Source organism: Hemitrygon akajei, chromosome 1, assembly GCF_048418815.1.
Source record: "Hemitrygon akajei chromosome 1, sHemAka1.3, whole genome shotgun sequence".
NCBI classification, from domain to species: Eukaryota; Metazoa; Chordata; class Chondrichthyes; order Myliobatiformes; family Dasyatidae; genus Hemitrygon; species Hemitrygon akajei.
The window spans coordinates 127,413,055-127,429,496 of NC_133124.1; the positions used below are offsets into that span (position 1 = coordinate 127,413,055).

General features: G+C 38.7%; 1 protein-coding gene across 1 annotated transcript in view; it reads right to left on the reverse strand.

Moving 5' to 3' along the window:
- The window catches only part of rttn (rotatin), a 243,030-nt gene that overhangs the window by 172,183 nt on the left and 54,405 nt on the right, over positions 1 to 16,442 (reverse strand). The window contains exons 10-13 of the mRNA XM_073051703.1: positions 12,093 to 12,208; positions 7,782 to 7,952; positions 3,000 to 3,212; positions 1,580 to 1,692 (exon numbers count right to left, since the gene is read on the reverse strand). Of these exons, the coding sequence (XP_072907804.1) occupies positions 1,580 to 1,692; positions 3,000 to 3,212; positions 7,782 to 7,952; positions 12,093 to 12,208 (613 nt within the window). The remainder of the gene's footprint in view (positions 1 to 1,579; positions 1,693 to 2,999; positions 3,213 to 7,781; positions 7,953 to 12,092; positions 12,209 to 16,442) is intronic.

The window sequence follows — 16,442 nt, forward strand, 5'->3', positions numbered from 1 at the left end:
TCAACACTGCTGCCATCACAAAATAACAAATTTCATGTCATCTGGTATGTCCGTGAGAATAAATCTGATTATGTTTAGAATTTTTTTTTAGAGAAAACCTGATACATTATGGTTTTCTTGCCAATAGCAACCTAGAGACAGAATTAATCAAACAATTACTAAAGTGCAGAATGCAGCTATTTGACATGTGAAATCTAGTGGGCTTGAAAGTAGGATATACACTTAATGGCCACTTTATTAGGTACACCTATATAATTGCTCATTTTGCAGTTATCTGATCAGCCAATCATGTGGAAGCAACACAATGCATAAGAACATGCAGACATAGTCAAGAGGTTTAGTTGTTGTTCAGACCAAACATTAGAATGGGGAAGAATTATGATCTAAATGACTTTAACCGTAGAATAATCGTTGTTGTCACACAGGGTGGTTTGAGTATCTCACAAATTGCTGATCTCCTGGGGATTTCACACAACAGTCTCTAGAGCAGGGGTTCCCAATTTTTTTTATGTCATGGACCCTTACCATTAATCAATGGGTCCAGAGGTTACAAAGAATGGCGAAAAATTTTTTTAAAAAAATCAATGAGCAGCAATTCTGTGGGTTAAAACATCTTGTTAATGAGAGGTCAGAGGAGAATGGCCAGATTGGTTCATGCTAACAGGAAAGCAACAGTAATTCAATAGCCGCGCATTATAGCAGAAGAGCTTCCCTAAACAACACTTCGAACCTTGAAATAGATGGACTGCCGCAGCAAAAGATACAAACATGCACTCAGTAGCCACTTCCTTATGTACAGGAAGCATGTAATGAAGTGGCCACTGAGTGTGAAAACAAAAAAAAATTTTTTAGAAATATGCTGCAGGATCCATGCATCTAAAGAGGCAAAAAGAGTTCATGTTTCCAGTCCACGACCTTCCAACAGAATTTAAAAAAACATGCACAGCTTGATGTGCAAAGAAAAATGGATGGTGAGAACAAAGGAAGGAAACATCTGTGCAAGAGTGGAGAGCAACATAGATCAGATAACCCAAGCTCTGGAAGTGCAGGCTGTGAGGGGTTGGTGAAGGCACACGAAGTGCAGATGATGCAAGGAGGAGATGGAGGGTAGAGAGGAAAAAATAACAGTGCTGGAGCTCTAAGACACAGACCACTGCCAGTGCTGGAAATACCTAGACATCTGTGGAAAGAGAAAAAGCTGAATCAATGTTACAGGTTTGAATGGAACAATGTAAAATGAAAAGACGAGTCAGAATGGAAGTGGGATGGAGAACTGACATGACAGGTTAATTCAACATTCTCTCTCACCATGACTAGTACCTTTGGCTTCCAACAAAACCAAATTCAAGCTTAATAAATAGTAAATAATCTTGTTACCAGTTGACAATAATTAGCCTGTCCTCTTAGGTATTTCTGCCACCACCTGTGCCTGCATCTTTGGGTCCCAAATTCTCATCTCAGAACCCACACTATTACAATGGAATCATAGGATTTTCAAAGCCAAGAGATTGCCTAAGAAGAATATTCTGTACTTATATTTATTAGAAGATTTAAATATGATATGAAACATCCTCTTTACATTTCTGAGCAGATGTCAATGAACTTCTGGACCAGCTGTAGCTGTTGATGGTAAGGAAGGCTGAGTACAGCCTGGTCTGCTAACTCAATCAATTCCATGAGATCCCGTTCACTCTGCAAGAAGGAGAATTCAATTAGGTTGAGAACATGCCTTTCTCTTTCCAAATATTACATGCAAAACCTCAAAGTTCAAAGTAAATTTATTATCAAAGTATACAGTAGATCACCATATACTAACCTGAGATTCATTTTCTTGCAGGTATTCACAGTAGAACAAAGCTACACACAAGGGCTGACAAACAAACAATTTGCACAAGAAAACAAACTGTGCAAATATAAAAAAAACTAACAATAAATAGATAGATACATAACAGATGAATAAATTATATTGAGAACAAGAGTCCAAGACTCCTGTAAAGTGAGTTCAGGGATCAGATCAGTGTTGAGGTAAGTGAAGTTATCCACAAGTTTTAACTTAGTTTAATATAATCAAAACTATCAAGTGCTATGTTTAGATTGTGGGATAAGAATTGCAGGATTATCACTGTTATTCAACTATGAAAGATAAATAGAAATTATTGCCACATTAATGCTCCAATTCCCAGAAATAAAGCTGTGTTATTTCTGCATGGCTGTGACAATGATGACAATTTAAGGTCTCTTCAATGGTACTTAAAGAGTTTCTTATTTTAAAGAGATGTACAATGGTGCATACTGGTTTGTAAAATTAGTAAAATATATAAGAAAATACATGATACAATTTTTAATGGGTCATGAATCTAATGTATTGACATATTTTAGAACTTGGAATAAAAATTAAAATTGCAAATTATTTTGATAAAAAACAAAATCAAAAACAATTCTGGCAAAATCTTATGAAATTAAAATATTTGCTTCATGGAGACTTGTTTTATACTGAAATACTTGGTTCTTTTTAAATTTGGTACTCACCTTTAATGGAGGTTCAGACTGAAGCTTTGAAACTTAACATGGAAATGCTCTCACCTATATCTCTGCAGTCTGACAGCTTTACAATAAAAGATGACTCAGAACATCTTTCAGGTATCAGTTCCCATAAGTAAGAATATTTATTACAAGAGGACTAATATTTCTCAATTAAAATAAGCTTTAAAATATTACATATGCAAATTAATATTACTTTGAATTAAGGAGACATGTTCATATTAAATAAATCATTTATGACAAGAGAACTGCGTATTTAAGTGATATACTGCTCTGACTCTTATAAATTGATTGACTCCTTTAAGCAATTTGGTCCACAAAACAATTCAACTACCTGACTTGCTGTATGAAAACAGAACTGCAAATTGCTCTTTGGAAAATAAAAAGGAAATCAGTCAAAATCAACAACTACTTATTCCCTAGTTTCAGAACTAATAAATAAAACAGTGTATACATACCTTTGCTTCAACATCCTTGATAAAAGAACATGCATACTCCATTGAGTGTGCTACCTCTGTGGCTCTCTTGTACATATTATAGCTCTGCAAGCTGACCTTCTCTAAGTAGACAGTGATGGACTCATGAATGCTGAAATAGCTCAAACGGAATGGGACATCCAGAGACAGAAGATAAAGTGCATTCCCTATGCTCTCTGGCAGAACTTCACTAGCCTACATAAAAAAAAATTCCAAGTTAGATGTTGCCTGACCTGCTGAGCTCTTCCAGCATTTTGTGCACACTACTCTGGATTTCCAGCATTTGTAGAATCTCTTGTGTTTATAACTTTAAGTCATTAACAGAATCATTTCAAGAAGAATATTAAATAGTACATTTGTAATTTAGAGAGTTGTACTGATATTTAAAGTTTATTAATGAGGTGCTTCACATCTACCCTCTGAAGAGATTGCTATGGTCAATTTCACAAAATATGAAGGCAATTGAGTTGCCTAGTTCTGACTTTCTGAAGGATCAAAGTGATTATTCTCTTTAGCCTTGGGAACTAAAGACAATGAGCAAAGCTCATTCTGCCAATGATTTACCTTGGAAAGTACACGGAGAAATAAATATTTCAAATGTTACCCTTATACTGGATTGTGATGCCCAGAAGGAAAAAATAACTACAAACACTAATTGTCCCAGGTGTAACTGAAACATAACCACAGGGATAACCTGTGACCATTCATTGTGCACTAACCAAACACAAGGTGCTAGAGAGCACCAGTTTCAAAGATGCCTTTCAGGACTTCAACCCAAAATAATCTTCAACATGAAGGTAAGAACAATGGGGTTTGGGGAAGTGGTGGTTTACCATGATTACTAGTTATCAACCACCTATTGCTGTAGTAGTTCAATCATTAAACCAGATAAGTGGAAGTAATTAGGTAACACTTTATGCTGACAAATTGGTTATAGCGTGTGAATCAATTCCTTTTAAATAGAACTACCACATATAATCTGGTATTTTTGTTTAAGATTAGAAATTAGCTTTATTTGGGTTTCAGCACTTAAGTTACAGAGACAGATTGAACAAGTTAGGTCTTCATTCTTTGGAGCGTAGAAGGTTGAGGGGGGACTTGATAGAGGTATTTAAAATTATGAGGGGGATAGATAGAGTTGACGTGGATAGGCTTTTTCCATTGAGAGTAGGGAAGATTCAAACAAGAGGACATGAGCTGAGAGTTAAGGGGCAAAAGTTTATGGATAACATGAGGGGGATCTTCTTTACTCAGAGAGTGGTAGCTGTGTGGAATGAGCTTCCAGTAGAAGTGGTAGAGGCAGGATCGATATTGTCATTTAAAAAAAAATTGGATATGTATATAGACAGGAAAAGAATGGAGGGTTATGGACTGAGTGCAGGTAGGTGGGACTAGGTGAGAGTAAGCATTCGGCAAGGACTAGAAAGGCCGAGATGGCCTGTTTCCATGCTGTAATTGTTATATGGTTATGTGGTTTATTTGTCACATGTACATAGAAATATACAGTGAAGAGCATCATTTTTACCAACAGTCAACATAGTGCAAGGACGTGCTGAGGGTTGCCTGCAAGTGTTACCATGCTTCCACCGCCAGCAAAGCATGCCCACAATTTACCAACCCTAACCCACACGTCTTTGGAATGTGGGAGGAAACTGGAGCACCTGGAGGAAACCCATGTGGTCACAGGAAAAATGTCCAGACAGCAGAGGGAATTGACCCCCCCTCCCCCCCCCCCCGGTGCTGTAATGTACAGCGCTAATCAGGTTATCATGTCATATCTCGTTTTTTTCTTTCAAAATGCTGTTAACCAGTAACTAAGCAGATATTGTTGTAAGTCAGAGTGGTAATATTAATTTTTGATTGAAACCCAGAGTGTGAAAGAAATGTTCTTGATTAAATCTCCAACAATGCATGACATAGTGGTAGGCATGACACAATCCTCCAAGGCACAGAAGGCTATGGACCAAACAAATGACCCTATGATACTGATTATGCTAAGAGTGAATCGGGAGAAAGTATTAAAAAAGGCTCTTTATTGAATGTTTATTGAATAATTACTGAAAATTATTCCAAGTTCAATTCCTTCCTCACGTTTTAATTCCAGGAACTGATAAAAATGCATAGCAGGCACTACACAGTATAAAGCTTGACTGCATTTTGGGTCTTCTGATGTCAGACAGAATATCCTATTAGTAGGTCTGGATGTTTTAATCTTATTGTTGTACACAATAATGTTCCTCTGCCATGGTTCCTACATCAACAATGATCTAGGAACAACTTCTGCATGAACAAGAGGCAGTATATCTGTACCAATTAACCATACGATTTGGTCACAGATGAAGATGCCTTCACAAGACCATATGCACCCAACTAATTTCATCACCCCAAAATCAGATGGCTCCAATTATTCTCAAGACTAGTTAGAATGGAAATCATAATAGAATGATTGGAGCAACTTCAGAGTACATGAAGGTTCCCTTAACAGTGGGCATCACAAAACTACCAAGCAGAACTTGTACCAAAGACTTTATTCCTTGGAATGCAGAAGACTGAGGGGAGATTTGACAGAGGTATACAAAATTATGAGGGGTATAGATAGGGAAAACACAAGCAGGCTTTTTCCACTGAAGTTGAGTGGGTTAATGGTGAAGGGTGAAAAGCTTAAGAGGAACATGAGGGGAAACTTCTTCACTCAGAAGGTCATGAGAGCGTGGAACTAGCTGCCAGTGCATGCAAGCCCAATTACAGCATTTAAGAGAAGTTTGGATAGGAACATAGGTGGTAGAGGCATGGAGGGCTATGGTCCCAATGTATGTCGATGAAAGTAGACAGTTTAAATGGTTCGTCATGTGCTAGGTGGGCCAAAGGGCCTTTCTCTGTGCTGTACTTCAATGGCACTATAACAAAGAAGGATTTACAAAATAGCTGGGTGTACTCAGGATAGAAAATTCAACAGTAGTTTGTTTTATATACATTTATTTTTTGCAAACACATACATTTTTAAAAAATTAGGAGTATGCTGAATAGTAATTACTCTGTAGTTTTTCTCTCCACTTTATAAATACTCATGAATTGCAGCATCAAACAGAAAAATACATCAGATCAGTGATATTCAAACTGAGAAACTCAGACAGAGCCTACACAAGGGATGCACAAGGTCAATGCTCCAGTTATTCTGACAGATTAATGGTCCTATTTAGATTGCTTGATCCCCAAAGGTAACCAGGGAAGAAAACGAGCACAATTTAAACTTTAAGCCTCATTTATCACTAAAATTCACTGGAGACATCACATTGTCACTTTAAACATTTCGGAGATTCCATTCAACAAGCTAGAGTAGCACAGAGATACAGCCAGCAAAGCTACTGCCTCAGTCCCAGTCACCAGTTTCAATCCTATTCTCTGGTGTTTGTGGGGAGTCTGTGTGGTCTCCCTGTGACCATGTGGGCTTATTTCCTCCTGCTGCTTCATACCTCCACAAGCAAGCAGATTCTCAAGTGGATTATTTGGTTAATTGGCTACTGTAGTTTGTCTAGGCTCTGTACGCAACTGGTAGAATCAGGGTTAAATTGAAGTGTATATGTGGAGAATAATACAGTAGATGCAGACGAATATAAATTGGTGCAGACAATTAGCACACAATCACCAGGCTGAAGAACTTGTTTATAAACACTGATCATGATGTGATTAAGGCAGTATTTCTTAAAACACCTATGATGATGCTGTAATTCTGAGTATCAAAGGCAAGCCTTGAATCATCTAGTTGATGACTCCACTGCAAGGGAGAGGGGCTGTCCAGAGTGAGGCACAAGCATTCAGCCCATTAACAACTTAATGGAATTTCAGACTGAATACAAAAGCCCTTTGAGGATTGAAAATTGTTTCAAAATCTAATTTCTACAGCAAGTGATGTTCTGCAATGTTTTTTGCATTGCCTTTGCTTGGCTTCTTTCTAAGAAACTGTTCATAGTTTCAATCACTATTTGAAAAAGTTTGTGCAAAAGGAAAGTTTCTGAACTTAAAGAAGCCAACATTTAGTCTCATATCCTATCCAAAACAGGAAATACACACTGCTTTTTTCATATAATCACTGTGAATTACATCACAATTGCATAACCATCAAAGGAAGTAGCTTATCAATATTAACAAGCAAATGCCCTTCAGAGTTTTCATCAGTTGAAGATACCTTGCTCAGTTGGCCATTTTTATACACATTTCTGGATACATCACTGCACTGTCTTGTCAGACACTGCACAATGAATAGCAAGTTTAAAAAACTTTAAAAAATAGAAAATTGCATATGAATTATAATTACAAGTGTACACAGAAACAAGGAGTAATTACAGAACCATCAGTAACTATCATTACACTTACAGTAGCATAGCGCATCACTTTAGTGACTGTGAATCAGGGTCAATTCCTACCACTACCTGTAAGGAGTTTGTACTTTCTCCCTGCGACTACATGGGTTTCATCTGGCTGTTCCACCTTCATCCCACTTCCCAAAGACCTACAGGTTAAGGTTAGTGAGCTATAGGCATGCTATGTTGGTACCATAAACGTGGCAACACTTGCGGGCTGCCCAACACTGCTCTTGGTGTAAAGACACTCCATATATATTTCAATGTACATGTAACAAAGCTAATCTTAATTGTCCTTTAACATACATAAAAACATGCAGAGAGCTGCAAACTTAGATCTGATTGTGTACAAGACCCAAATGAAATCTTGTGGAAGTGAACAGGTACAAATGCATCAGCTCACCTTCTCAACGGGGAGGACTATTTGCAGAAAACGCACAGAGAATAACGCAATACTAATAAACGCTAATCGATGGTGCACAATAGCCGTTTCTGGTTGTTCTACAGCAACGCTGGTACTATGATAAGCAAGAACTTCCCCCAAAGCATCCAATGATCCTATCAGACTTTCCTTCTGTAAATAGAAACAGTAAAATGAAAAGCATTACACTTACTCATTTGAAGTACCCTAAACCAATAACAGTGGTTAACTGATACTGCATTTGTTTTGGCTTCTACACCTTAAATAAAGATTTAATAATAGTTATTGGTGCATGCTGAGAACAGAAATTGCAAATTAAATATTTAGTACAAAACACAGTACTGTTTAAAATGACTATAAGACATAGGAGCAGAAATAGGCCATTCGGACCAGCGAGCCTGCTCTGCCATATCATCATGGTTGATTTATTTTCCCTCTGAACCTCATTCCCCGCCTTCGCCAAGTAAGCTTTGATGTCCTTATTCATCAGGAACCTATCAATCTCCGCTTTAAATACACTCATTGACTTGCCTCAACAGCTGCCTGAGGTAATGAATTCCAGATTCACCACTTTCTGGCCAAACAGATTCCTCCACATCTCTGTTCTAAAGGGACATCCTTTATTCCGAGACTGTGCCTTCTGGTTCTAGACTTCCCGACTACAGGAAATATTCTCTTCGCATCCATTCTATCTAGGCCCTTCAATAAACAATACATCTCAATGAGATTCCCCAACCCCCAACTCTTTCTTCTAAACTCAGCCAAACACTCCTCATACGCTAACACTTTCATTCCCAGGATCATTCTCATGAACCTCCTCTGATGCACATCCTTTCTAAGACAAAGAGCCCAAAGTTACTCACAAGACTCCAAATACCATCTGACCAATGCCTTGTAAAATCTCAGCATTACATACTTGTTTCTATATTCTCATCCTCTTGAAACGAATGCTAACATTGCATTTGCCTTCTTTAACACTAACTCAACCTGCAAGTTAATCTTTAGAAAATTCTTCATGAGGACTCCCAGGTCCCTTTGCATCTCTGATTTCTGAATCTACTCCCCATTTAGAAAATATCTACGTCTTAATGCCTTCTACTAAAGTGCATGAACAAACACTTCTCTGCACTGTATTCCATCTACCACTTCTTTGCCCATTGCCCAAACGTCTCAAGTCCTTCTGCAGATTCCCAGCTTCCTCAACACTACTTGCCCCTCCACCTATCTTGTGTCGTCCAGAAACTTGGCCACAAAGCTATTAATTCTATCATCCAAATCATTGACGTATAATGTGAAAAAAAGCAGTCCCAACACTGATCCCTGTGGAACACCATTAGCCCCTGCAGAATACCACTAGTCACCAGGAGCCAATCAGAAAATACCCCATTTATTCCCACTCCTTGCCTCCTGACAGTTAGCCAATCTTCTGTGCATGCTATGATCTTTCCTGTAATAGGTGTAGTGATGTAAAAGTACCAGAAGAAAGATTCATGAATGGGAATATATCATTTGGTCCAATGAAGCCCATTTGATCATATTTCATCTCACCCAACCTACCAATAAATTACATTCTTAATAAGAGTCTCTCCCTTATCCGGCGAATTATTTCAAATGCAAATCACTCTTTTTGGGAAGAAATAATTTTACAATTATAATGCCATGCATCCTTTACCCAGTTCAATGAAGTGGCTCTCATTTAACTACAGTAAATATTTAACAGTTCCATAGCTTATGCATCTACAAGAATATTTACAGCTAATACCACTGGGCACAATTTTAAGATGATTGGCAGACCGTGTGGGGGGGTGGAGAATGTCTGGGTTTAAGTTCTTTACACAAAAAGTGGCGGACGTGTGGATCGCACTGCCAGGGGTTTTTGCAGAGACAGATACATAAGGGACGTACAAGAAACTCTTAGATAAGCACATAAATGATAGAAAAATAGAGGGCTATGTTGGAGGGAAGGGCTAGATTGATTTTAGAGAAGGTTAAAAGGTCAGTACAACATTGTGAATAGAAAGGCCTGTTTTGTATTGTACTGTTCTACATTCCATGTTTTATTAACCTTATTCAAGAGGCTGAAATGCAAAGAGGAACAAGTATGCATAGAGTCTTGGACATGCTGAATGTAGAGTATTCTATTCAGTTTTGACCACTACACCTTCTGAAAACAGAATACAATTCATATGGTAAGAAATGTGGATGACCTTACGACTATGGTGGATGTATAGCAAAGCAAAAGAGCTAATATCACATTCAAGTATGGAAATGAAGAAAGATAAAGGACAGGGATAAAAGAAAGATAAAGATACTACTATGATTTGGAATGGCTGCAGAAATTTGTGCTCTGATTAAATGCCGGAAGGATCTTGGTGCAGGTAAGCTTACCTGCATAAGGGAAAAATCAAGAAAAGGAGACATTATCTTAAATTTAGTATGGATCATTCACGAACAGAATGATGTAAGACTTATTCAGACTAATGGTCATAGAAATTTGGAACTCAATTTCCCAAAAAGTTGCAAGCAATTGAGGCCTTAAGATACATTCTCATAAGACAAGAGCATCAACGGGTGTGTAGCAAAAGTGAAAATAAGCACTTGTTCTCCAGGATTTATGCATATAGCTAGTGAACAGGGCAGCTTTGCAGGTATGTCATGGGCTGTACAGTACATTTATTACTGATTTACTGCTTCCCCCTACTGGTTAGAACTGGAACATTCACCTAGAGATACAGAAACTGTCATTGAAAATGTTAACATCTAAATAATTATGGTACCTTTCTTGTATTTGATGCCAAATTTAATTTGGATAGTTATCATTTATACTGGCAGAAAAGCAAAAATAATCCTTTCTATATGTCAGAACCGATAAGAATTTGAAAGGTGAGAATGGAAACATCCATCACATTGTTATTTATAGATTATGGACTTCCTTAGAACAGGGTAGATAGATAGATAGATAGATAGATACTTTATTCATCCCCATGGGGAAATTCAACTTTTTTTCCAATGTCCCATACACTTGTTGTAGCAAAACTAATTACATACAATACTTAACTCAGTAAAAAATATGATATGCATCTAAATCACTATCTCAAAAAGCATTAATAATAGCTTTTAAAAAGTTCTTAAGTCCTGGCGGTTGAATTGTAAAGCCTAATGGCATTGGGGAGTATTGACCTCTTCATCCTGTCTGAGGAGCATTGCATCGACAGTAACCTGTCGCTGAAACTGCTTCTCTGTCTCTGGATGGTGCTATGTAGAGGATGTTCAGAGTTTTCCATAATTGACCGTAGCCTACTCAGCGCCCTTCGCTCAGCTACAGATGTTAAACTCTCCAGTACTTTGCCCACGACAGAGCCCGCCTTCCTTACCAGCTTATTAAGACGTGAGGCATCCCTCTTCTTAATGCTTCCTCCCCAACATGCCACCACAAAGAAGAGGGCGCTCTCCACAACTGACCTATAGAACATCTTCAGCATCTCACTACAGACATTGAATGACGCCAACCTTCTAAGGAAGTACAGTCGACTCTGTGCCTTCCTGCACAAGGCATCTGTGTTGGCAGTCCAGTCTAGCTTCTCGGCTAACTGTACTCCCAGATACTTGTAGGTCTTAACCTGCTCCACACATTCTCCATTAATGATCACTGGCTCCATATGAGGCCTAGATCTCCTAAAGTCCACCACCATCTCCTTGGTCTTGGTGATATTGAGACGCAGGTAGTTTGGTATGTTTGCGCAGGTATGCTACAACAATCTCTTCCTCAGTTTCTTCAGCTCCATCCCAATTATTGGTATCCATTGTTATTCAATGCAGGGCCAGTTTTTTCCCCTACATATAGCAGAACCTTAGATGCTTATGAAGATAACGTCATTTCCTGTGCCACAGCACCTAGGATTGAAACAGAGCTGCAATGCAATCCATTTTTGGAATGCTCTGAGTTTGCGAAAGATGATACACAAAATTCAAATCTTTACTTTATTCTGGACATCCAGCACTAGCTTGAACCAACATCATGACTTATTAACAAAAATTCAAGGACAATTCCCAGTGTTGACTCTTAAAAGCTTTGGAAAGAATGGTGCTGGCACAATACCCAATACCAACAAGGAGAAAATAACACAAATAAAAACACTGTTGCGTGAGAAACTGAAGTCATTACTGCTTTTAAATCATTTGCAAAAGAGAATTTAAGAGTGCTCAAATATGTAAACATGTTCAGACCAATTCAGATTTTTCTTAATAGAATACAAGGTTCTGCTTACAAATAAATTCCCATAAAACGCATACCAGTTCTCGACCAGTCAGACTCTCATCCTCCCAGACATCTTCGGAGATTGAATCACTGATGAGCATCACCAGTTCTGTCAAAAGCTCTAGCACGCATATCACAATCTTCCTACTACCTGCAAAAATAATTCGTGCCAACTTAATGGTCAAACTTTTATTAAGTTAATTACATAAGATTACAAAATGAACACAAAGTTCAAAGTAAAGTGATTATCATAGTACACATATGTCACTAAGTACAACCCTGAAATTCATTTTCTTACAGGCATTCACAGTAAGTACAAGAAACACAGAATCAATGAAAGACTGCACCCAACAGGATGGAGAAATGAAGACAACAAACAGTGCAGATACAAAAAGCAAGAAGAAATAATAACAATAATAAATCAATAAGCAATAAATAGTGAGAACATGAGATGAAAGGTCCTTAAAAGTCAGTCCATGGGTTGTGGGAACAGTTCAGTGATGGGGCGAGTGATGTTGAGTGAAATTATCCCCACTGGTTCAAGATCCAGTTGAAAAGTAATAACTGTTCCTGAACCTGGTGGTGTGGGTCCTGAGGCTCCTGTACCTTCTTGCTGATGGAGGTCCATGGCCAGTCCTCATTGGGCTGTGTAGGGGGTAGGGGAACGAGAGGTGGAGAGGGTCATCATTCAGCATCATTAAATTCCTCAGTGTTATCATTTCAGAGAACCTGTCCCGAGTCCAGCATACAAGTGCTATTTCAAAGAAAGGACAGTAGCACTTTTCTTAGAAGCTTGCAAATTTGGCATGTCAAACTTTGACAAACTGCTATAGATGTCCAGGGAAGAGTATATTGAATGTTGCATCAGTCAGATATGGAAACACCAATACTCTGGAATGGAAAAGCCTACAAAAAGTAGTAAATACAGCCCAGTCCATCACAGATAAAACCCTCCATATCACTGCGCACATCAACATGAAGTGCTGTTGCAGGAAAACAGCACTCATCATCAAGGATATATTGACCACATTTAGGTTCTGAGGAAAAGTGCTTCAGAAATGAACAAAAGGATTTGTGTGTATCAACTGTCGAAAAATTCAGACTATTTTATTGAAAACAATTTTGCTTTAGTATTCTTGCATCCACCACATTGAGATAAACAACTAAGCAATTATTTTATCTATCATGCATACTTTGCTAAATCTAAATGTCTAATCACTTCAGCAAGGTCTGCCTTGACATGGTTCTATTGTTTATCAAGATAGTCACACCAAAGCTTTCAAAGCAGTAACTGTGGTCACAGAATCTCAATTCAAAGAATATTTTCCTTGCAGCGGACAGTTGCCAGGAAGTCATAAGTCAGGATTGGATATAGTGCAAACTCATGGAGTCTGTTCTGAATGAATGAATGGAAATCATGCTGCCACAGTTGTGGTGTCATTAAGAACCCAATCAACTTGCAGAATTATGAAACATTTTCAAATCTTTCACACAACGTAAAAGTCCAGTATACCACTGACTGCTACCTGTTTCACCCAATAAAGGGCAATGTATCAAAAAGACTGACAAGCAATGCTGCAGTGAATCAAAAAGCATTCACCTTTAGCCTCAGACTCCACAGAGAACTAGTAACAAAATCAACCTTGCAGATTAGTTCACCTTTGATTTGAACTCTCATCCTATCCCTGGACTTGCAACATTGCTTTTCCCAACAATGACAGGCATTCAAGATATAACCCTATTCAAATGACTTGATTTAAAAGGCAAGCAGTATGTTTATTTTATTCCATGTTTTTAGTTCCATAATCCACAAAAACTATTAGCATTCATTTCGAGAGGACTAGAATCAAGGATATAATGCTGAGGCTCGATAAGGCACTGGAGGCTGCTGAGGTCCAGAGGAGGTTACCAAGGATGATTCCAGAAATGAAAGGGCTGATGTATGAGGAGTGTTTAATGGCTCTGGGCCTGTACTTGCTGGAGCTGAGAAAGATGAAGGAATTGATTGTGGACTTCAGGAAGGGGAAATCGAGGGAACACACACCAGTCCTCATTGATAGATCAGCAATGGAAAGGGTGAGCAGTTTCAAGCTCCTGGGTGTCAACATCTCTGAAGATCAATCATGAGTCCAACATATTGATGCAATTACAAAAGCTGCTATAGTTCATTAGGAGCTTGAGGAGACTGGGTATGTTACAAAAGACACTCAAAAATTTCTACAGATATAGGGAGGAGAGCGTTCCAAATGTTGCACTACCATCTGGTACAGAGGGGACACAGCACAGGGTCAGGAAAAACTGCAGAAAGTTGTAAACTCAGCCTGCTCCATCATGGGCATTAGCCTCCCCATCATTAAGGTCATCTTCAAAAGAAGACATCTCAAGAAGGCAACATCCGCCATTAAGGATCCCCCATCACCCAGGACATGCCCTCATCTCATTGAGGCGGTACAGGAGCCCGAAGACACAAACAGGACGTATCATGATCAGCAACTTCTCCTCCACCATTAGATTTCTGAACCGACAATGAACCCATGAACACTATGTCACCTTTTTTCTCCCTTTTTGCACTACTTACTTGATTTAATTAAATATTCAGTGGATTCTAGTTAATTGGCCCATTAGTTAATTGGGGCAGCCGCTTATTTGGGATAAATCTTAAAGAACAGAAACTAATCGAGAAAATAGCCAAGATTTATGCTTATTTGGAACTCTATACGTCTTAATTGGGACAGAAGACTGCTGCCGAACAGTTTCTACTAGTGTCCGTCGCGTGCTCTGCATAGCTGTTAAGACACTTCACCATGCTTAGAGCAAACAGTTTTTAAATAGCGTCAGTTGCATGTGCTTGTGTTTAAAAAGTGGTTTGTTGATAGTTGGGGGGGAAATAAGCAGTAAGACAATTTAGAATTGCTTTGCTCACGATGGTTTGAAGCACTCAGGCTTGGAGACGCCAGAAATGGCCAGGAGCGAAATGAAACAATTTCACTACTTCAAGTTAAGAACAATGACGAATTTGAAAGTATCAAGAATCATTTGAGTATTACAATGAAAATGAAGATTTGGAGGATGCAACCGAAAGCATAGTACGAAGGTAGTCTGTACTAGGTGCCTGTGCTAATTTTGTTCATTGTCATTCAAAAGAACACGGCAGAGTGTAGGATGTTTGTCATATCCAACGATGACAGTGATATCTGTTTTTTAAAGTGGAAGAGCCATTGAACTAGGACAGTTCAACTCTCTCAACTCTCTTGACTTCTAGTCCGGGTCTAGTGGTACGAGGAATCATCACAAACTAGGGTCTTCCTTGGTTGCAGTGGGTAATCATAACTTCTACTGTCTCTTTTTTTCTACAACTTTTTAACTATTTCCATGAAACTTCAGCTTAATTGGGTCTTATTTCTTATAATATTTCTTATTGTTAGTCTGTAGTTTTTTTAAAAACTATTATGTATTGCAATGTACTTTTGCTGCAAAACAACAAATCTCACGACATATGCCAGTGATATTAAACCTGATTCAGACCTATTGAAGATGAAAGACCTAGAAAGAGTGGATGTGGAGAGACTGTTTCCATTAGTGTGGGAATCTAGAACCAGCGGGCACAGTTTCGGAATGCAAGGACTTTCCTTTCAAACAGAGACAAGGAAGAACTTCTTTAGCCAGAGGGTGGTGGATCTGTGGAATTCCTTTCCAAAGACGGCTGTGGAGGCAAGTTATTGGGTACAGTTAAAGCGAAGGTCAACAGGTTCTTGATTAAGAGTGTCAAATGTTATGGGGAGAAGGCAAGAGAAAGGAGTTGAGATGGATAATAAGCCAGCCATGATAGAATGAATGGTGAAGCAGACTCGAACCACATGACCTAATTCTGCTTTTATATCTTATGGTCTTAAGTGTACTTTTATTACAGTAATTTTAGAATTAAATCTATTTAATCTGCTCTTAAAAATCTTTAATATGACCTGTACAAAGAGGACAGGTAAGACCTGAACTCGAGGGGTAAACAGACAGTGATCATAACATGATCGAATTCACCCTGCAGATTGAGAGGAAGGAGATAAAGTCAGATATATCATTATTATCGTGCAGTGGCCAGCTGGTGGCATAGTGGCATCAGCGCTGGAGTTCCGGGCGAGAGGTCCTCAGTTCGAATCCAGCCGGCTTCAGTTCAGAAACTGGTGATCTCTTTAAAAAAAACTCACCCGGCAGAAGGCAATGACAATCCACTACTGTAACTTGCCCAATATGTCAGAGCGGCATGGAAGGAAATCGTCCACTACCTGGAAATAATTCCGGATGCAACATACCTACTACCGTGCAGTAATAGAGGCATGAGAGGGAAGCTGGCTGAAGTAGATTGGAGGGGACAGTAGCAGAGATGACAA